This window comes from Archocentrus centrarchus, unplaced genomic scaffold, assembly GCF_007364275.1.
Source record: "Archocentrus centrarchus isolate MPI-CPG fArcCen1 unplaced genomic scaffold, fArcCen1 scaffold_32_ctg1, whole genome shotgun sequence".
NCBI lineage: Eukaryota > Metazoa > Chordata > Actinopteri > Cichliformes > Cichlidae > Archocentrus > Archocentrus centrarchus.
The window spans coordinates 2,438,995-2,460,376 of NW_022060260.1; the positions used below are offsets into that span (position 1 = coordinate 2,438,995).

The 21,382-nt window shown below is 44.2% G+C and overlaps 1 protein-coding gene across 2 annotated transcripts in view; it reads left to right on the forward strand.

Moving 5' to 3' along the window:
- efl1 (elongation factor like GTPase 1) overlaps positions 1–20,496 on the forward strand; it is a 112,604-nt gene extending 92,108 nt beyond the window's left edge. For both annotated transcript variants that reach the window (XM_030724163.1, XM_030724164.1), the window contains 6 exons: positions 9,904–10,033; positions 10,318–10,444; positions 10,580–10,784; positions 11,240–11,757; positions 12,796–12,980; positions 19,951–20,496. In XM_030724163.1, coding sequence (XP_030580023.1) covers positions 9,904–10,033; positions 10,318–10,444; positions 10,580–10,784; positions 11,240–11,757; positions 12,796–12,980; positions 19,951–20,139 — 1,354 coding nt within the window. In that variant the 3' untranslated portion in view covers positions 20,140–20,496. The remainder of the gene's footprint in view (positions 1–9,903; positions 10,034–10,317; positions 10,445–10,579; positions 10,785–11,239; positions 11,758–12,795; positions 12,981–19,950) is intronic.
- Positions 20,497–21,382: the final 886 nt, after the last annotated feature.

The window sequence follows — 21,382 nt, forward strand, 5'->3', positions numbered from 1 at the left end:
TGCAATAGGTCAATATTATGGAACCCATAGTGTTGATTAAAACAGCACACATTTGTCATGTGTGTAATCCAGCAAAGACCTGTCCTGTCTTTGTGTAATTGGTGTGACTCTCTTTAATGACTTTGAGGTTGAAGCAGGAACATTTTAGGAATGATAACCAGTATCCTTATCCTGTAGATTTCCTGTACATCATAATCAGCTTTTTGTATATCCCCGACAATGTTGTTTGCAGTGTGTAAAGCATGTTTTCATCGGTTTATTTTTGCTTTCTGTTTATCCACAAGAACAGTTGCTTTTGTGTTCATTAATCTCAGCTCTTGTCATCTCAGCAGGGAACAGAAATCAATCAGTCAGAGAGAACTGAGAGCAGCCGCTCTCCGGGCACGGCTGCTCAAATGATAACACAACGTGCTGGATATTTAGCAGTGTGTAATTTTGTGTTTGCAGTCATCTGTTTATTCCAGACATGAGTTGTATGTTATTGAACGCAGATACTGTGTATGAAAAATGCTGAGCAGATGAGACCAAGTGGAACCTTTGACCCTTCTTGGTGTTTTGAATAGGAGAAAGCAGCTTCACCACTGCACAGTTAGTCCCTTTATTTTACAGGAATTATTGAAAACGTCTCAATGGCTCATTTTACTTGGTTTTTGTACTTCTTGACAATTTTACACCATTTATTTTTTGAAAAAGTGAATTGTAAAGTAGCCACTGAGTAAATTTATCTTTCATTAGATAAGATAGAGTTCCTGTAACACTGTAAAGATATGGATGCTGTTAAGCCAGTATCTGTAGCAATCTAAACCATCACATTTAAACACATTTATCAAGACACATCACATCTTTTCTTCTGAGAGTTTTAACCTTGTTAAACCAGAATTCACAGGCAGCACGACTTGCTCTTTCCTGTGATACCATTATCTCCGACGTTCAGCTTTTTCCATTAAGGCTCGACATCCATAAATCCATTTAGGATGCATAAAAATAGCTCTTTATAACTTTGTGCCTCGGTATCATCAGTTTTCATTATCAGTTTTTCTTCCGTGTCAAATTTAATCCAGTGACAGATGTCTGCACATCCACAGTAAGAGCAAACTGTTAATTCAGTCTGTGCTGTTATGATGCAGCTTTGCTAAAATATAAATGTGCACCAGCAGCCCCAACATTAAAATAGCCTTCATAATGACGTGTAGGTTCCCGTCCCACCATCAGAACACCTCTGATCCACCAAGGCACAGACTCCACAGACCTTTGAAGGTGTCCTGTGGTGTCAGGCACCTTCACTTTAGCAACAGATCCTTTAAATCTCGGATGCTGTGAGGTCATATCTCCAAATATCAGACAGCAGATAACTCAGGTCCTTGATTAGATTGAGATCTGGGGGATTTGGGGGCTAAGTCAGCAACTGAAACACCTTGTCATGTTCCTTAAACTATTTGTGAGCAATGTTTGCACTGTGGCAGGGCACAATATGTTGATGAAAGATGCCGTCACCATAGGGGAATATCGCTGCTACAAAGAGGTAAATGCGGTCTACAGTCATGTTTAGGTTGGTGGTATGTTTCAAAGTAACATCCACATGAATGTTGGACAAAGATTTTTCCAAGGATTGCCTCTGCAAGCATTTAATGGAAAATCCTTTCAGGTTAAAACGTGTCTTAATATTGTCAGCGCTTTGTAGCCACATTGGTATTGTGGCTCTCGTGATGGCAGAGTGTGCTGTGTCTGGCCAACAATTAAATGGGTGGCCATTACAGTACTGTGTAAAAGTCTTGAGCCAGCTCTCATTTCTTTATATTTTGCAGCAAAATGGGAAATATTTGCAGCGATTTATTGAAACATGCAAGCGTACATGGAAATACAGCATATAAGGCAAAAGCAGAGTTTGTACATTCTAAATGAGCTTGAACGTCTGCATTTGGTGTGACCTCCTTTATCCTTCAGCACAGCCTGAACTCTCTGAGGCAGCTTCCTGTGGGTTCTTCAGGAACAGTTCTCCAGGCTTCCTGAGGCAGCTTCCTGTGGGTTCTTCAGGAACAGTTCTCCAGGCTTCCTGAGGCAGCTTCCTGTGGGTTCTTCAGGAACAGTTCTCCAGGCTTCCTGAAGAACATTCAGAGCTCTTCTTTGGATGTTTCTGCCTTTTGTTCTGTTCTCTGTCAGGATGAGGTCCGGCTCTGGGTAGGCTGATCCATGGCTGATAGTGCTCCACTGTGTGTTTTTCTATCCAGGTATGGCAGTGTGTTTGGGATCATTGTCATGCTGAAAATGAAATGCTTTCCTGATGGTTTTGCATGGTGGATCAAAATCTGATGGCACTTTTCTGTGTTCACAATTCCATCAACTTTGACCAGATCTTCAACACCACTGGCTGAAACGCAGCCCAAACCATGACAGAGCCTCCACCGTGTTTCACAGAAGGCTGTAGATGCTCACTGTAGGACCTCTCCTGACCTCCTCTGGATGACTGTTTGAACCAAAAATGTCAAACTTGGATCCATCCCTCCATCAGACCTGCTGCCACTGATTTTCAGTCCAGTTCTTGTGTAATGGGTCATGCCTCAGCCTTTCCTCCCTGTTCCCCGTCCTGAAGAACGGCTCACTGAAAGCCACTGAGACCATCTCTGATGAGGCTTCACTGAACAGCAGATGGATCAGCTGAAGGTCCAGATGCATCTCTCAGGTCCTGTCGGGTCTTTGCTGGATTTTTGCCTGTTTCTTAAGGACATGACTTTCAGATACTCTTGATCTGCTGTAGAGAGTTTGTTAGTCCTGACTCTTCTTCTTTTGTCCTCTGCTTGTCCAGACTCCTCAGATTTTTTTATGCACACAAGCTCAAGTTGAAGCTGAAGGTTTCAGCTAATAGCTCTTTGGGAATCATCTTATTCAAAACTATTTTATGCTGTCAGACTGTCTATCATTGGCATTTTTCATAGATTCAACTAAAGAAATGAAAAAAAAAAAGTATTTTTTGACTAGGTTTGAGTAACAAAGTGACTGAAGATACAATATAAAATTGGTTCTTTGCTAAGTTGTCTGTTATGTGTCATAACACATGTGGTCATCAAGGCTCATCAAGCTGCAGGTCTTCAGCAGGGGTGTGTCGCTCTAACAACCAAGAAAACTGAGCTTTAAAAGCAGTTTGTTTGTTTTAACGCAAACCGTGAACTTTTCCAAACATCACTGAGTGCTTTTATTGCTTAAACACAACCATCCATTTTCTCAACTGCTTATCACACTAGTGTTGCAGGAGTCTGGAGTCTCTCCCAGTTGCCAGTCTAAACCTAGAATAGAGTAGAGTAGAATATAATGCCTTTATTTGTGATTATACAAAATGTACAATGAGACTGGAGGGCCACTCCTGTTCACTGCCATGCTGTAGAACTATTTTTGTTAAAAAGAAACAAATTCTGAGTTATGTGTGTGTGACTGGGTGGGACTTGTGGTCTTTCACGTGAGTAATGAAATGATTCCCACCAACTGCAACTCCTGCTTTCAAATGCAGACTTTTTAACTCTTTAATAACAGAAAATCTTCACTTTGTGCACAAGGACAGGAACTGATACTCATGCAGGAGGTCCTGTTCAGGTGTGCTACAAATAGGTGAACTAATGGGTGTATCTACATTGAAGTAAAATAATTGAGGGCATTTCAGGATGCCAGTTAAAGCCCTGCTGTGACAAAGTACAGGACTGATTTGACACTGTAGGTTTAAATTATAGTATTATGATGTCATTGTAGGACATTTGAATGATAAAGATGCTAAAATTAAGGATCATTTTAAGGAATTTATGAAATGAAATATGACAGAAAAGTAAGTTAGTCCAAAAAAAAGCATATGTATCTTTTGAACACACCATCGTTTGCCACATTTAGTAGTGACATCATCATCTGAAACCTCAGACTCTTTTTTTCTTGACATCATTCAGCAGCCTGAATGTTTGAGTTTACTGAATGTGCTTACTTACCAGGAGCACAAAAATCAATTTGTGAAAGCAATGAAGAGGCAGTGGAGATCGATTCAACGCAAACAGGTCTGAATAAAAAAAAAAACACAGACACTTGCAGTAAGACATAAACTGCAAGCAAATGATTCAGCAGAGCAAGTTTTTCTCAAGGACCTCTCTCCATTTGGCTCCAGTCACTGGCCTGTCTCCCAGATCCTGCCTGAACATGCTCCATCACAGGGACATCATTACTCCAGTGATGAGTGCTGCATTGTTTTCACCAGACCTCAGGCGGGCATTCAGGCTGGAGAGCCTGAATTTTCTCATCACCTCAGGGATTCTTTTTCCTCCTGCTCTCAGACTGCTTTCAGAGCTATTTGGCAAACTCCAGGTGGCCTGTAATGTGACTCAGGAGTGACTTCCATCCAACCACTCCACCATGTAGGCTTGATTGCTGGGAGCCAAAGAGAGGAACAGCCTCCTCTCAGGGTATCCCATCCCTGCAGAGGAACACTCGGGCTGTTGGAGAACTCGTTGCCTTCATCACAGTCTTATATTTATACTTGAGACAATTGCTGGATATGAAGAATTGTGCCCGGCTGGCCCAATATCTGGTCTGGTTGGAGAATCTTTTTGTTCCAGCATGGTTACCTGAAACTGGTGAAGTAAAGCTGAAATCAGAGCACAGGAGTCAAAGCGCAGTGGAGTGTGTCGCTCTCTGTGTGATCAGAGCATGCTGGCACATTTGTTGGCATTTTTCTGGCAGGAGCTGTTTCACCACCTGGATAAAGAATAGTAGGATCCATTACCACAATGGGGGGGTGCACTTTCAGCTGCTGGTCTTCATGGCCAATCACATCTACCCCTTTCATCCTTTTTAAAAGGCCACTTGTTTGTTATAAAAGTCTGTAATGTTGCAGGACTATTCTAAGATTCTCACGCAGCATCAGTAGAGTTGAACTCGCACAAATATGTTTTTAAGCAATTTTATGTTTATGTTTTGTGTCTGTGGGCAGTCGGTGTTACTGAGAACCCTTTAATGCAGCTTATGTTCCAATACAGATCCACTGCCCCCGATAAAATCTCAGGTTTAAACAGCCTCCTGTTTTGGGCAGTGGAACAATTTAGATTTAATAACAAAAAAAAAGTTTTTCTAATTAACAATGTCAACGCAACGACGTTGAGCCCAAAATACAAAGGATGCATCTTGCAGTGTGTGTCTGTTCACTGAAGTGTGAATGATGTCACTGCATGGATGCAGGCAGCAATCGATGAAGTGTTGCTCATGTACAGCGGTTCCCACAAAAACTTTACTGAGGTGGGCGTCCCACCGTACTCATGTTACAGTCATCTGGCCAAAGTGATGCTCGTCTTGAAGCCAGTGGACATTCCAGGCTCCCTTTCTGTAGTTAACCCTCTGATGTACTGCATGTATATATGTATGCGTATCTCAAACAGTCCTGTCATCACTTCAAGTTATCAAGTTTTACTGACTGCCACGGTGTCTGGTTGTCACGTCACTTCCTGTGAGGTTCCCCTGTTCCTGTCGGTCAGTATAGTCACTCATTCTGTCACAGCAAACACTCCGGTCCTCCTGTCAGAGGTTTCCCTCTCAGTTCACCGTCCGGAAGATTCCAGCTCCAGCGTGTCGGACTGGCGCTGATACCTTTAGTTCTTGTTCTGTGATCTGGAGGGTCGCTCTAACCAGAACCTGCAGCAGGTGGGACTGCAGAACCGGGACTGCAGCTACAGTCCGAGAGCTGGGGTCCATCCACGGGGTGAGGAACTTCGTACTGTTTATATTTTACACACTCGTGCGCCAACACGCACACACAGTTTGATTTTGTGGGGAAGGACAACACGGCCTGACTTTAACACACGGTGCAGTTTAAAGGTACAGCAGCTGGATATTACAGGCTCTCTGAGTATAAATATTTATATTTGTTTAAAGTGAACAGCTCAATTCATGATTCATATTTTATGTTGCAGGAGAATGCAAATTTGCAATAGTGAAATACATTTAGTCCAGCTTCCTTATTATTAGCATGTGCATGAACTGTTAAGCCTAAAAACATAATGAGTTTGAACGGTTAACGACGTCAGACTGGAGCAGGCAGGACAGATTCTGCCTTTTTTTAACTATTTATTTGTTTGTTTGTTTTTTCCACATTTTGTTCTACGCAGGCTTTTAATTCATCCATTTTTTTATGAATGCTTCAGCCTTGGTGCTACTTAAGGACACATTCCTACAAACACGGATTTGTAAGCTCAGAATGAGTCGAAACTAAAATGTACTGTCGGTGACCCGAGGACACTTGTATGATGTAATACAAGATAACCCATACAATAAACACACACACACACACACACACACACACACACACACTCTTTTGTGTAAGGAACATAAGAGTTATTAAACAGGTATTAGCTTACTGAAAATAAGGGATTTTATCATTCTGGTGGTTCTTTATATTTCAGTGATGAGTGAAAATATGATACAAAGATGAATTTCTTCATTACTGGAGGCGAGACTTTCTCAGAGTTATTGGGTTGTTTTTTGCTGTGTGATTCGGGAGGAAGTCTGTCAGCGTTAGTTGGTTGATGAGGCTCACTCTGTGCCGCCTGTTGCTCTGAATTTGTGGGATTCCAGCTGAGGAAAGGAGGCCATGTGCAGTGCTGTTGCTGCTATGTTTAGAGCCAGGCCAGACGGCTCGGGACAGAGAAGGCGAAGGAGGACGGCGGCTCACTAACCGGCCAGCTGGCTGCCTGCTTAGCTCAGATGAGGGCTGATTGGCTGGATGGATGGCTCGATCATTGGCTTACATTTTGGCTCACTGGCTAGTGATGTGATTTGACGGTGAGCTACCTGCTTCATAATGTGCCTGATTGGCTGGTTGGGTGACTTGCTGATGTGACAGCTGGCCGATGGCAGCCTGAGCCCTCCACGCAATCGCTGGCACGCAGCGCGTCACGTTCAGAATGAGGTCAGCGCTGTTCTGCTGCCGCACCGGTGAGCACAAGGCTGTGACATCACAGCTCACCATTGCGAGGGGATTATCCCCCACCCAACCCCTCTCCGCTGTCAGAACTGGGTCAAGTGCCCAGTATTCAGTGCTTATGGGCACCAGTGATTGATAATTCAGCCCATCTTGGAGTATTTAATGTTGAGACCTCAAGATTTGGCCTCAGCCAGTCCTATTTGGGAATGCTGTTTTTGTCAAAGTCCAGGTTCAGTTCTGCGTACTCTGCAGTTTCTGTCTTTCCCCACTTTGCAGGACTGAGTTGAATGTTGTCCTGTATAGGTCATTGACTTCCTATGTGTTGCACATCCCTAGTGTTTTATTAAGCACTCCCATTCAGCAGTTACTGAATTAAAAAAAAAAAATTCTGCTTTTAGTTTAGTTTTAGTTTCTCAGCCCTGGCCAAGTTGCTTTTTGATGCCTTACCTGTACCCATACTGATGGGGCAGCGGCTCCAGGTATCCCCAGTGTCAGAGTTTAGGAGCACAGCCTCGGGTACAGTTTGGATGTTAGTTGGGCCTCTTCGGGGCAGCAGAACAGATTATAAATGCAGCGTTTGAAATCTTTGTGTAAACATGTTGATACGAAGATGCTTAAAAGCAGCTGCAGATTTATGCAGTCATATGCAGATGTGTTTGGGCAGGTGGAGTTCACAGGTTTTTCTGTAAAGAAAATATGCTCTCTCTCTCTCTCTCTCTCTCTCTCTCTCTCTCTCTCTCTCTCTCTCTCTCTCTCTCTCTATACATATATATATATATATATATATATATATATATATAATATACACATACACACATACACACACACACATTTACTGTTACTGTGGATAAGTGGATTAAATGAGGAAGTATTCCCACTGTCTCAGTGCCGTTGCTAATTCAGCACAGATATAAACACCGGCGTCTTTTTCAGCGTGACCCAGTGACCCCGGGGTCAGCCAGGAAGCATCTGTGTTGTTCAGTAAAGCCTGTGATGCAGACAGCCAGCCTAATGAGTGCGATTGTTCCTGGCAGCCTGCTGGTGTGTGTTGGAGCTGCAAACTGTTTTGTGTTTTCTTTGCAACAAGTGGGTCTAAATGATGTTAGAGGAACTCTTCTGAATAAATAAAATGTTCTCTTGTGTCCTTGCTGTGGCCCTCATTCGTTTCTACTGCAGACAGAAATCTTTAAAAATGCCTCACAAATAAAAATCATTTTATTACCATTTTGGAAACACTACTTTAACAAGGCAAAAAATGGTATTTTTGATTTACACGTAAATGCACCTTTGATGTGAGGGGAACTAGTGGATGGTTTTCTTGCAGCTAGTGATTCATTTAATCAGAACACAGTGGCAGTGCCCATCACGCTATCCAAGAGTACATGATGATGTCATCAAGTGCCATAAGATTAAGAAAAGCCGAAGATTTTCACGTCTGAGAACCTGATGTTTATGAAGTTATTTTTGAATATTTTAGCATCAAATTGAAATGCATTCCATTTTCAGGGCACTTTACATAGTGAGGTAAGAGTTGGCTGTATTGCAGTGTTCATAAATTTTGTTTTTCATGAGGGAGAAACCAGGAATGTCATTTTTATCATGTCTAACCAGAGCTTTTAATACATCTACATTTTTCTATTGATCTATTCAGCAATCCTGTCAGCTGTACATGTTTTCCTGTCAGCTGATGCACTGATGAGATCTGGTGTGCCCCTCATATGGACGGAGGTTTAGTGTTTGCCTCTGTTCGTATTTCTGTCAGCAGAATCTGACGAGAATTTGGTTAAAGAATATTTCATATTAATTAAAGTTATTTTTTTTTACTCCTGTCACAGTAATTACAGACCCCAAAGACATTTCTCTTAACTCTCTCTTGTCTTGTTGATGTATCCTTCATTTGCACCGTCACCTTCAGCTCAGACTGTTCTAAACACTCAGTTTCACACTTTTTTTTTTTCTTTTTTTCAACCATCTCATTAAGGTCTACTGAGAACTGTAATCATGTGTTATAGAACGTGTACTTCCAGCGGCGCCTACTGCCAGTAGTCTGAGAGGGAGCACTGGCTGCCAACAGTATTTTCTGTCTTGGCTCTGAATGATGTCATAGAAAGATATCCTTATATGGTCATTCCAGAGCCCCCAACAACCCACGTTACAAACCTTCTGCTTGTGAGGGACAGCCAAACAGAAGAAAGTTGGCCTATAGGGAGAGTGGTTGTAAAAGCAGAGGTGCTACAGTATAATGGCTTATTTCAGATAAGGATTATTTTGGACTATGAATCATGCAAAGCTAAGGTGCCAGGCAGTTTTTGGGTGCCTGGGGCCCTGCCCCTCAGCTCGTGCTGGGATGGCCAGCCACCTGTTTTCTCTGGCTCTCTGGGGTTCTCCCCCCTTATCTGCTGGGACCTCCCTCCTCCTCCTTTAGGGGTTGGGCATGCGGTTATCATCGGGATGTGTGGTCATCTTGGGGGGGGCTGCGGATGACCTGGGTTTCCTGAGTCTTTCTGTATTTGTCTGTGGCTCTGGGGGTCGTTGCAGCTTCTCACCTTCATTATCAAATATGTTTCATGACACACACCAGAAGTGGCAAAAGTTCTTAAGTGGAAGTACAGATACTTGTACTAAAAAATACTCAGCTAAAAGTTGAAGTACTGATTCAACTTCTTTACTCAAGTAAAAGTGAAAAAGTAAAGGCTCTGAAATGTACTCAAAGTATGAAAGTAAAATTAGCTCTTTGGAGGGCGTTTCTACCTGATATTTTAGTGCAAAGCTAACTGAACCTCGTGCTATATTAATGTAATAATAAAACAATATTATTACACGAGAATACAAACTTTATTTCAGTCCAGATTCTAATGAAGGCACTCAGCTTGAATACTGTTATGTAAAACATACCACAACGTTGATTATGGTAACAGAGAACAACTTAAACTTTAACAGGATTGAACTTGTTTTTACAGGTTTGCTAAAATAGAGATCAGTGCGTCGAAGCCCATCATTCCATTCAGAGAAACGGTCATTCGTCCTCCCAAAGTGGATATGGTGAACGAGGAGCTGGGCAAGCAGCAGAAAGTTGCCATCATTCATCAGGTGAGTCCATCATTGTGCTGAAGTCCAGGTTAACTTAGGAAAGCTCCTGTTTTCAGTGTCACGGCTCTTGTGTCTGCGCAGTCTGCTCAGGAGATGTTCTTTTGTTACTACTGAAGTAGTTTGACTTTATTAGTGTTGCAGTAAGGAGAAGAAGTGGACAGTAAGAAGGAGCAGTGGAATGGGCAGATTTGTTGAATGTTCCTAAGCAACCTTTCCCAAAGATTGAAACTGAGTGATCCTCCCTCAGTACGAATTATTAGTTTTTCATATGCTGGTGTTTCCAGGTTAAAGAAGAGGCCTCTCAGGGTCGCTCATCCGACACTCTACACGTGGACTCCAGCGGCCTTGTTACCCTCACCACCCCCAACAGACTGGCCACAGTCTGCGTCAGGGCAATACCTCTCCCACAGGGTAAGACCTGGACACACAACAGCGACCGGGCTAAACATGTGTGGCCAAGGTGTATGTTGTGTGCAATATGTCTGAGGGCAAAAGGGTTTCTTGGTAATTGGTAAGATATGGCAGTAATATAATGTTTCTGCTCAGAGGTGACCCTTCTGTTGGAGAGTAGCTCAGAGGTCATTCGGACTCTGGAGCAGGTAAACATGTCGCTGAGGGAGGGCAAGAGTGTTGACATCAGCGTCAGGACCCTGGAGGCCATTGCTGGATTGAAGGCCCAGCTGGAGAGCCTGCTGCAGGGGAGGAAGTGGAGGAATGCTGTGGAGCGTATCTGGGCCTTTGGGCCTCGCAGGTCAGGCCATGAAAGAAGCTGGCTTTTATTTCAGATTTAATCTTTAATTTGAGCTATTTTTGCGATTCTGCTTTTTTACTTATTTGCATTTGATGGTGCCTGTAAGCTTAACTCTTCTTCTTGCATTAAATTAGCTTTCTAATGAAGAGGTCCCTTTTTAATGTCCAATGCAAGTGTTGGACAAACACATTTCTAATATTTGGCTAGAGATAATGTAAGATTTCACTAACACGAGTTTTACAATGTTTTTCCTCATGTTTTCTTTGAGTTGCCATTACTCCATCACAGAAGCAAGAAGTGTGAAGCTGCTGTCCTCAATTTTACCCGAGGCTCAGTGAAAATTGCATAATTTATTTTGCTGGTCAGATTCTAGATATTAAACACATTCCTTGGGTTTTCATGAACACAAATGCAGGCATTGTAGTACCATGGAGACTCTTTCACCTTGTCTTCAGGTACGGTCCTAACATCCTGCTGAACAGTGTGGAGGGATACCAGCGGCCCTCGGTGTGGCAGTGTCTGAGCCGAGGCAACAAAGCCGGCGAGGCTGCGGTTCTACGAGATTTCGATAACAGCATCGTCAGCGGCTTCCAGCTCGCAGCTCTGTCAGGGCCCATGTGTGAGGAGCCCCTGATGGGAGTTTGCTTCTCTGTGGAGAGGTGGGACGTCCAGTCTTCGGCCCTACCACAACTTCAGGAGGCCTTAGTAGAGGATTCTCCCCCCAATGAGGCTACAGCAGGAAGTGAAGTAGAAGGAAGCAGTGGGACGTGTGCACAGGTGGAGGGCACGGCAGCAGGGGTAAGCCAAGCCGGGCGCAGACCGGAGACCTCCTCCACGGACTGCTACGGGCCGGTCTCCGGCCAACTGATCGCTGCCATGAAGGAGGCCTGCCGTCACGCCTTCCAGGCTCAGCCACAGAGACTCATGGCCGCCATGTACACCTGTGAGATCATGGCCACTGCAGAGGTGCTGGGTAAGAGTGCACTGTTACAAACCATCATCACACAAACACTTTTCTAAGTTTGTTTTAGTTTCACCAGATAAATGCCCCCCCCCCCCCCCCCCCCCCCCCCCCATCCTCCCTGCTGAAATGTGCGCCTATGATGATTGGTCCTTTCAGTCCCACTCAGCTCCATTGTGTAAACCTAGAGCTGAAAACACACTGCCGCACAAACACTGACAGGAAATGTGGTGCTGCAAAAAGAATCGTCTCATCCTAATAAAGTGTCTACCCTTCCATTCATACCTGCAGAGACGTGTTTAACTTGACTCCACTTAAGATACCCATAACCATACAGACTGTAACAGCAGGTGGAAATCAGGACCTAAAGTTTCACTGAGTTGTCTCCCTCCAGTGTAATTTTCCACATCATTAGGCCAAACTCTGATAAGCCTGACCTCTGATGAAAGAAGCTTACCAATCTGCTGCCATCATTCTCACAAAAAAACCCTGCACAGTCATGTGTTATCCATGACTGTACCCCTTACCCATCACACACATTCTCACACCACCCTCGGTTTCCAGGGGTGAGATGTCCTGAAAATGTCACAGGTTGTAATTTCAGTATTGACTAATGCTCCATAGCACTCGCTAAATTGTTGTCCTCTGAAAGTCATTAGGATGAAAATGAGGCTTGAAACAGCGTTTAGTGTGTTGGTAAACAATATCTTCAGGCCTGTTAGGATCCAGAGCAGCAGAGGAGTGCTCCGTCAGCTGAATCAGAGCACGGCAGCGGAGCGAGGCCGTTATGGAAAACCTTTAAAAAATCTCCTCTCTTTTGGCTTCGTCTGGTTGTTTAAGAAGCACAGAGACCTCTGCTGAATTAAGGGTCATTCATTACATTGATTGCCTTTGCCAATTTATTTGTATTGATTTATGATATTAGTGTCAAACTGAAAAGATCCTTAGTCTCTGTTTTGTTTAGAAATCTTTACCTCTAAAATCATTTCTTGAGAACAGTCCTTCCAGCGAGTCTGCTGGGTGTCCTGACCCCTCGGTTTCTTCCTTCAGGTCGTGTTTACGGGGTACTTGGGAAGCGAGAAGGTCGAGTCCTCCATGAAGAAATGAAGGAAGGGACGGACATGTTCATCATCAAAGCTGTGCTGCCTGTGGCTGAGAGCTTTGGATTTGCAGACGAGATCCGCAAAAGAACGAGTGGATTGGCCAGTCCACAGCTGGTCTTCAGTCACTGGGAGGTGAATGTTGCTTTCATTATACTAATCAGAACTGGACTTTAATAGCCTGTTTGTACATATGTGATCAGGATAAGCTCTCTGGCACAATGGTTCTCAAGAATCATGATTCACAAACGTTTAAATCAAAACTGCTATGTATCTCTTCAGGACCTCTCCCTGTTCAACAAGTCTTCCTTTGCTTTAATTGTTACCAAACCATTTTTGATGTGTGTTTCGGATCTGTTGGAACACCGAACTGTGTCCCAGTTTCAACCGTCTAGCTGTTGATTTGAGGTAGTCCTCCTTTGTCATTATTCCACCCACTTTGTGCAATGTGCCAGTACCAGTGGAAGCAAAATAGCCCCAGATCATGATGCTACCACCACCATGCTGGACAGTTGGTCCAGTGTGCTTAGGTTTGAAAACTTCACCTTTACTCCTCCAAACATGCCTTTTGTCATTGTGGCCAAAAAGCTCAGTCTTTCTCTCTGTGTTTGGGTCATCCATGTGGGCAGCTGCAAATTTCAGTTGAACTTGAAGGTGTTGATTTTGGAGCAGGGGCTTTGTTCTCTCAGTCCATGGAGATGTAAAACTGGCTTCACTGTAGACAGTGACGCTGGTGTTCCAGCAGTTTCCGGTTCATGGCAGGCCTGAGCCTTGGTGGTTTCTGGGTTGCTCCTGAACATCTTAACCAGTTTCCTCTCATCTGAGGGTGACAGTTTGGATCTTCTTCCAGACCTTGGCTAGTAGTGTGGCTGTGGCTCAGGAGGTAGAGCAGGTCATCCACTAATTGGTTCGATCCCTGGCTGCTCCAGACTACATTCCAAAGTATCCTTGGGCAAGGTACCGAACCCCAAGTTGCTCTCCGATGCAACCGTCGGAGTATGAATGTGTGTGAATGAGTGAATGTAAACGTGTTGTTTAAAGTGCTTTGAGTGCTCAGCTAGAGTAGAAAAGCACTATATAAGGGACTTGGGCGTGGTGGTTAGCACTGTTGCCTCACAGCTAGAATAACATCTAGAAGGCCTGGGTTCGATTCCACCTTGGCCCAGGCCTCTCTGTGTGGAGTTTGCATGTTCTCCCCATGTCTGCGTGGGTTTCCTCCCATAGTCCAAAGACATGCACTTACTGGGGTTAGGTTAATTGGTCACTATAATTGCCCATAGGTGTGAACAGTTGTCTGTCTCTCTGTGTTAGCCCTGTGACAGGCTGGCGACCTGTACAGGGTGTGCCCTGCCTCTCGCCCTATGTCAGTGAGTGCTGTCAAACTACCAGTTATAGTCAATCATGATCACTAATGAGAAGTTAATGGGCCTTGTCAAGTTAAAAAGTCATTGTAGAACCTTCAGCACCACCTATTAAAAGATTTAAGTGAGTGTATGTATATATATATTTATTTGAGCCTGTGTGGATCAGAGAAAATGTGTGCACCTAAATCTTGTTTTTTAAAGTCATTGCAGACATATGCTGTACAATCAGGTCACCCTGGAAAAAGAACAGCAGGATGTAATTGAATGTAAGACAAGGACAGAACTTTCTTAATTTCACTGTGCATACAGACACACATGCAGATGCAGAGCCTTGGCATTAATATTGTTGATATGCTGATGTGAACAGGTGGGCTTTAAGCTGTGATTTAAACTGTGTAACACAGTCAAGGTGATGTAGTAGTAGTAGTAGTTCCAGCTGTCATAGGGCGAGAGGCAGGGTACACCTGTACAGGTCGCCAGCCTGTTGCAGGGCTAACACAGAGAGACAGACAACCATTCACACTCACATACACACCTATGGGCAAAAACTTTTTTAATGCAGTTATCCATCCAATAATATATAGAGTGGGTCACTGAGAACGCACGTGGAGACGTGTTCTTATATCAGGTGTGAACTGTCCACTTGTGATTGGATCATACACGACCCATGTTAATGTCAGGTGTGAACGGGGCCACGCACACACAGCTCGAGTCGGGCTGAGCTCGTTATGTGGGGCTGTGGGTCAGCGAGGCCATCTGGTTAATGAGACGGCTCCCTCAGGGGAGCTCGAATCAAAGCTGCGATAGACAACATGTGCGTGAGGCCATTATGCTGTACCTGCCGCTTGGCTGGCTCGAGCCGCGGCAAACACGCATCTCAGGGGCCATATGCTCAGTGTCAGACGGGGTAATGGGTCAAGTTGTCTGTGGAGAGGACGAGATGATTGGGCAGCGTCGTACAGCCACATGTCAGGCAGAATATTCTCACTGTGGTTTGAATCTTTCAAATGTTTCAGTTTTATTTTTGATCCTTGAGTCGTTTTATGTGTTACTCATTTTATGCTGCTATAGGCCTAGGCTGCTGGGGGGTTCCCATGATGCACTGATACTACGTTTCCACCGGTGCTCGTGCCAGTGCTGGTGTTGGTTTCAATGAACCGGCGAAATGCTTAAGAACGGGCCCGCGTTTCCACTGCGCTTTGTGGGCGGGTCCTCGTCTGGACACAGAAGCTGAAGCACACAAACGTGGGAGAACACGCTCCCTTTCTTGTGCTGCAAATACGTTTTAGGGTCCAAACCAAACTACTGCAGCATCTGTGTGCAGCACAGAGGGAAACACAGACAGCCATTAGAGCAAGACGACAAGTACGCACTTTGTGTCCTTTTATCTGTGATATGAACTGATACAAAGCAGCAAGTTCAGCCTTAGAGCCCAACCTAATTCACAGCCGTGAAAATCGCTTCGCTTTTCTCATGTAATACACATGTAATATGGTAGAAAACTTGATCTCGAGACGGCAGAGTCACGCTCTTCTGCCACTAGGTTGCAGTGCCGGAGTTGAACCCGTTTTTCGGCTGAGCACTGAGTGAGTTTGTGGTGGAAAAAACCTCTGAATGGGTCAAATACTGGCACCAGTACCTGGTCTGTGGAAAAAGGGCATGAGTGTTTCTTTTCAGTCACCTCTTTTTACTCTGTTTATACCCACTCTGCATTTAATCATTAGTTATTATTAATCTCTGTCTCTCCCCCCTCACAGCAGATGACCCCCCCCCCTCCCTGAGCCTGGTTCTGCTGGAGGTTTCTTCCTGTTAAAGGGAGTTTTTCCTTCCCACTGTCACCAAGTGCTGCTCATAGGGGGTCGTTCTGATCATTGGGTTTTCTCTGTATTATTGTAGGGTCTTTACCCTCAAATACAAAGCGCCTTGAGGCGACTGTTTGTTGTGATTTGGTGCTATATAAATAAAATGGAATTGAATTGAATTGAAATTTTCCCAGTAATCCTGTCCTGTGAGGTTTGATATCTTTTTAAATAAACCAAACATCACTCTAAATGTGGAAACCACACATAGCTGTGTGTAGAGCACCTTTAGCCTGTTTGCTTGACCACCTTCATCATCTTAACCCATGCAACACACACACACACACACACACACACAAGTCCTGCAGCCTGATTGTCTCGCAGCCTTTTGTCTTTGCCTCATTAAAAGTTGTCTGTCTGATCTCATTTATGTGCAGACGCCTTCTCACAAAGAGTTCACCCCCCCCATTCACAGACCCCCCCCCCCCCCCCCCCCCTCCCTCCCCTCCCAGCTTCAGGACTCTCCTGCTGCTCAGTGCTGATGTCAGCATTCCTCTGACAGCCGTTTGATATGACCGGGATATCGGATTAACATATGAATGAGCAGTGAGGCAGAGAGAGGTGATTGTCAGCCTGGTATTGTTGTGCAACTGGAAGGTTTAGTGGCTCCTGTGGGGACGTTTACATTAGATTTCCATCAGAATGGAGCTTTTGTCAAGCTGCGCACTGGAGAATTGTGCGAGTAAGTCTTGTATTGATCAGCCAAAGCATCTGTCTTACACTCCAGTTACTTGTGTGTCTGTGTATACGATATACTGTTGGTTTTTGTAGGCCTGATAAAACTTGAAGCCTGACAGTAGCTTATCATAAATAATATATGCACATATGTGAACTGATAAGAAAATGCAGGCCATGCTTGGGGTGGTTTGGGAACAGGGTTACTGACATCGGTTGTTATCACTTTATAAATGTTGTTAAAAGTATCCTCCTGATATACACTACTTTTATGAAAATATGTCCGTGTGTATTTACACATTAGGTCTGCTGAGCATAAAGTCAGTGCTCAGCATCACGAAGGTGGCTGTCTTTGAACCTGGCTAAATCACCATGTAACTGATGCTGAGCACATATCCAGGTGTGGAGCAGGTGATGTTCAGATTCTTTGATTTACAGCGTGTCGTAAGTGTGATGTAGATTCTCTGCTGGAGGAATACATCCATAATTTATGTGTGAAACCTGTTGAAGAACAGTTTCTTACTAACAAGGGCATGAAGCCCATCTGTGAGGTTAAGATGGTGCAAACTGTGTGTGTTACATTGTCCCTGGAGTTGGTGATGCAGGAAATGCGCTCTAGAATTACAGCTACAAATACACAACTTTAGAAAACTTATCAGTTACTTCTGTAAGCTGTTTGTCACCAGGCTATAGCAGAGTACCTGAACTGAGCACACTGAGTCCTGTAATGTTTAAATGTATGCAGGTATGTGCATATACAGTATGTGCAGCTGTCACATTAGAAATAAACAGCAGCACAGACGGAGCACTATTTACAGCTCAAGTGCACCTGTGGTGACCAAATCACAAAATGAACCGTTCTGTGCAGCGTTACTCTGGTCTTATGTGCATCAACAGTTTTGCACTTTACTGTTATATTTTTAGTCTGTAGAGAACGTTCCTCTGGTACTGTCTCTGAAGGAGGCAGCAGAGCTCGTTTGATCCATTTTGTGCAGGAAAGTTAGCAGATCAAACCCTCCTCCCTTACATGAGCCTGCAGCAGAGAGGCTCAGCAGAGGAGGTTGAATATGATATGGAATCTGTACAATCAGAGGACGTTCATTCAGCTTTTTGCTGTGCAAATAAATAACTTACAGCTGTGACACACAAGGATTTTTTATTTCATAGCTCAACACAAATAAATATGGAATCATGAACAAAAACAACACAGCAGTGCTCGGTTGCACCTCCTCTGCTTCTGTAACAGCCTGAAGTCTATGAGTCAGAAGCGATTCCATCACTTTTGCCAGGGGGTGTAGTCCTGGTTATTTATCTTCATCTTTTCCTCCACGTTTAAGTTACCGCCTGCATTCAGTAACTTCTGCAACTCAGACAGAAATTGCATCCATCTCCTTCCCGCTGACCTGCATTCAGTCAGTGCAGAGTTTGAAAAGACTGAAGCATTTATGAAATCAATCAAATCAACCAGGGTAACATGGTCAGTGGCCTCTGTGATGCTTTCTCAGATTGTGTTCTGTTGTGTTTGTGACATCAAATGTAAAAGAAAACACGTGTTCACAGTCAGCCGTCTGTTTAAAACTCTGCACACACACACGGGCTCATTTTAGTGTAAACAGGCTGTTTTTGATACCCGCTGTTGCACCAGCACAAACCCCTTCACACTTTCTCAAGCCTTCAGATCCACTTCTCGCACTGATTGGCCTGCTCTGCAGAGGTGACAGAGTACGCCGGGTTTGAACCATCACAGTGAATCTGTTTGGACGTCTCGCTGGAGGGACTCACATAAAAATTTGATGCATCATTTCTCAGTTCTTCCATATTAAACTGACCAACTGAGCTCCTCCTGCTTCAGTCAGAGACATTATCAGAGCAGCAGTTGATACAAATCAATAAAAAATTTTAAAAATTAAAAAAAAGGCACCACTGCTGCTGCCAATAAGACGAGAGCAACACAGCAGAAAACTGTGAATCTTGTGAATTCTTTAGCTGATATTTCAGCGCTCTCAGTGCAGCTGCTTCACTTTTCCACATCAGCGATCAGAGTGAAACAGTTTGAACGTCTTCCTGGAGGGACTCTGAGATTGTGCGTCCACCAGCGTTAATTCAGTGATGACTGTGGCAGGACGCCTACCCCCCCCCGCATCTCATTGTGCTCCAGCATATGCTGCTCACGTGCAGTGCGTGTTGCCTCCTGCAGTCCGCCTGTTGTTGTAACTTGCTCGCTACCATCTGCCCCAGTGTAACCAGAGCCAGGTGCAGCAGCCGGCCGCCTGTGTGCTGCTACTGTAGCTCTTCATGTGAGTGTGTGAGAATCCATGCACACCAGCACTGTTCTTATATCCTTTTCTGTGTGTGTGTGTGTGTGTGTGTGTGTGTGTGTGTGTGTGTGTGTGTGTGTGTGTGTGTGTGTGTTCAGTTGATCCAGTTTAGTGACAGAAGGAGTGTCCGTGATCTTTATGAAAGAAATTGTCCATAATTCATTTTTTCACTCGTGAGTGGACAGAAGTGGTGATTTCCACCTCGAGGGGCAGCTCTGATGTAGACAGCTGAAGAAATATTAACAGACTGAGGTCAGTGATGAAGGTTAGATGGATACCAGCGTCACATCCAGAGCTGAGTCCAGATGTGGTCGCAGTAACTCACACAGCATCAAGATGGAAGCAGGAGAAAAATGTCTTCCAGCACTTTTAATGCTCACGGATCCTCGTCCCTCAAAATACAAGTTCAGCGAGGGCTGAACTAGGAAGCAAGTTCAACACAGCAGCTCCAGACTCAGGGCAGTGGTTACCAACTCTGGTCACTCAGGCTTTCTGTTTGAGGCTCGTTGCACACTCGCATAAATATTTGAAGCATCATTTCTCTGTTCTTTCACATTTCAAAGTGAAAGGAATTTCACTAATTTCATATTAGACCAAATAAAATGTGTTCCTCCAGCAGAGAATCTATATGACCAGGTGAAAAGACAGCCACCTTTGTGACACTGAAATCTGACTTTTAATGGTTGTTTAACTCACGAAGTGAAACATCAACTGTTTGAAATGATGGTTTTGTGACACTCGATACTCTGTAACATCTGTGTAACAAAAGAAAATAATGTCTGTACACGGAAAAAGCAGGAATGATTTATTCGCTGTATTTTGGTGTCTGTATCATTATTATTCAGATTAACAGAATAAAACAGCGTTTGTGTGTCTCTCTGTGTCCCAGGTGATTAGCAGCGATCCATACTGGGTTCCCACCACTGAGGAAGAGTACCTGCACTTCGGTGAGAAGGCCGACTCTGAAAACCAGGCCCTGAAATACATGAACGCCGTCCGCCGCCGCAAAGGTCTCTACGTTGAGGAGAAGATAGTGGAGCACGCAGAGAAACAGAGGACGCTCAGCAAGAACAAGTAGGGAAAACCCAGAAGACACCTCCTCTGGAAATGCTGCCGACATCCAGCAACTTAGTGTTGGTGCTTTTCCACCAGTGACTGTGACCAGAGGGACGTGCATCTGCTCCACATGCGGCTGCCTCTTTGCTTTCAAAGACCGCAGCAGTGGAAGTGCAGCTACGCTCTGAAAGGCCTAGCTGCTGGGGGTTAAATGAGGATTAAATAAATATATGACAAAGTCTGTTATATTTTTATAACAGATTGTTTTATTTTCTTCTTCAGGTAAATGTATCGACGTGCACAAAGATGGCATGAGCAGCAAATGCTGAGCAATCCAAAAGCCTCATTCAGTACCAAATAAATGAGAGTTTCAACTGCATGTGGCCATTCTCTTGCTTTACCGTTTAGTTTTAATAGTTTTAATAATTCATTGATATGGCATACACTCAATGGCCTAAAACCCAAGTCTGAGTATTTTTGCACTCCTTCATCTCAAAGTCAGGGGTTTTTGGTTGTAAAGCTCTTTTTTCAGACAACACAAAATGTGTCACTGCACACCCCACTTACACGTCCCGGTGCAGGCGTTTGCTCCCACCTGACTGCACGAGACAACAGACGTGGTCGTGGGCATTCGTGCCGTCAAACACAGGAGCTCAGTGTTCGGGACACTGGCGGTGGTGATCTTAGCATTATGCTTCACTTGGAAAAGTTAAAAGTGGCGTCAGCTTGTGAGGATAATCTTGCTGAGTATAAGCATTTCTTTCCCACACAGATTATTTTCCACAGTAATCCAAACGTCTGTGGAATAGTCCTGTTGTGTTTCTTGTCATGGAAATCAGGGAGATGCTAACTTCTAACTTCAATAACAACTCAGCTAACTGGACCTCTGGACCGTGTTTGTGCTGTTGGAGCCTTTTGGAGCATTTTTAATGCAATTATCTGACCAATAATATGGCTGCTGTGGCTTCATTGGACTAACAGACCGTCCAAGAAGGCAGAGCTCCAATTTGGATGTTACTGGGCACAGATTAGCAGGTGTGTGTGTGTGTGTGTGTGTGTGTGTGTGTGTGTGTGTGTGTGTGTGTGTGTGTGTGAGAGAGAGAGAGTGATGCTCTCATACTGTCTGTGGCTGCAGCTTTATAAGCTAGCTAGCATTAGCTGATAACTGAGCCCTGCATCCTCTGCTTCCAGCATGGTGACGGCTGTAATGCTAAATTTAAGGCTTCAAAATGGGAGCCAACAAACTAAAGTCTGTCTGTTGTCTG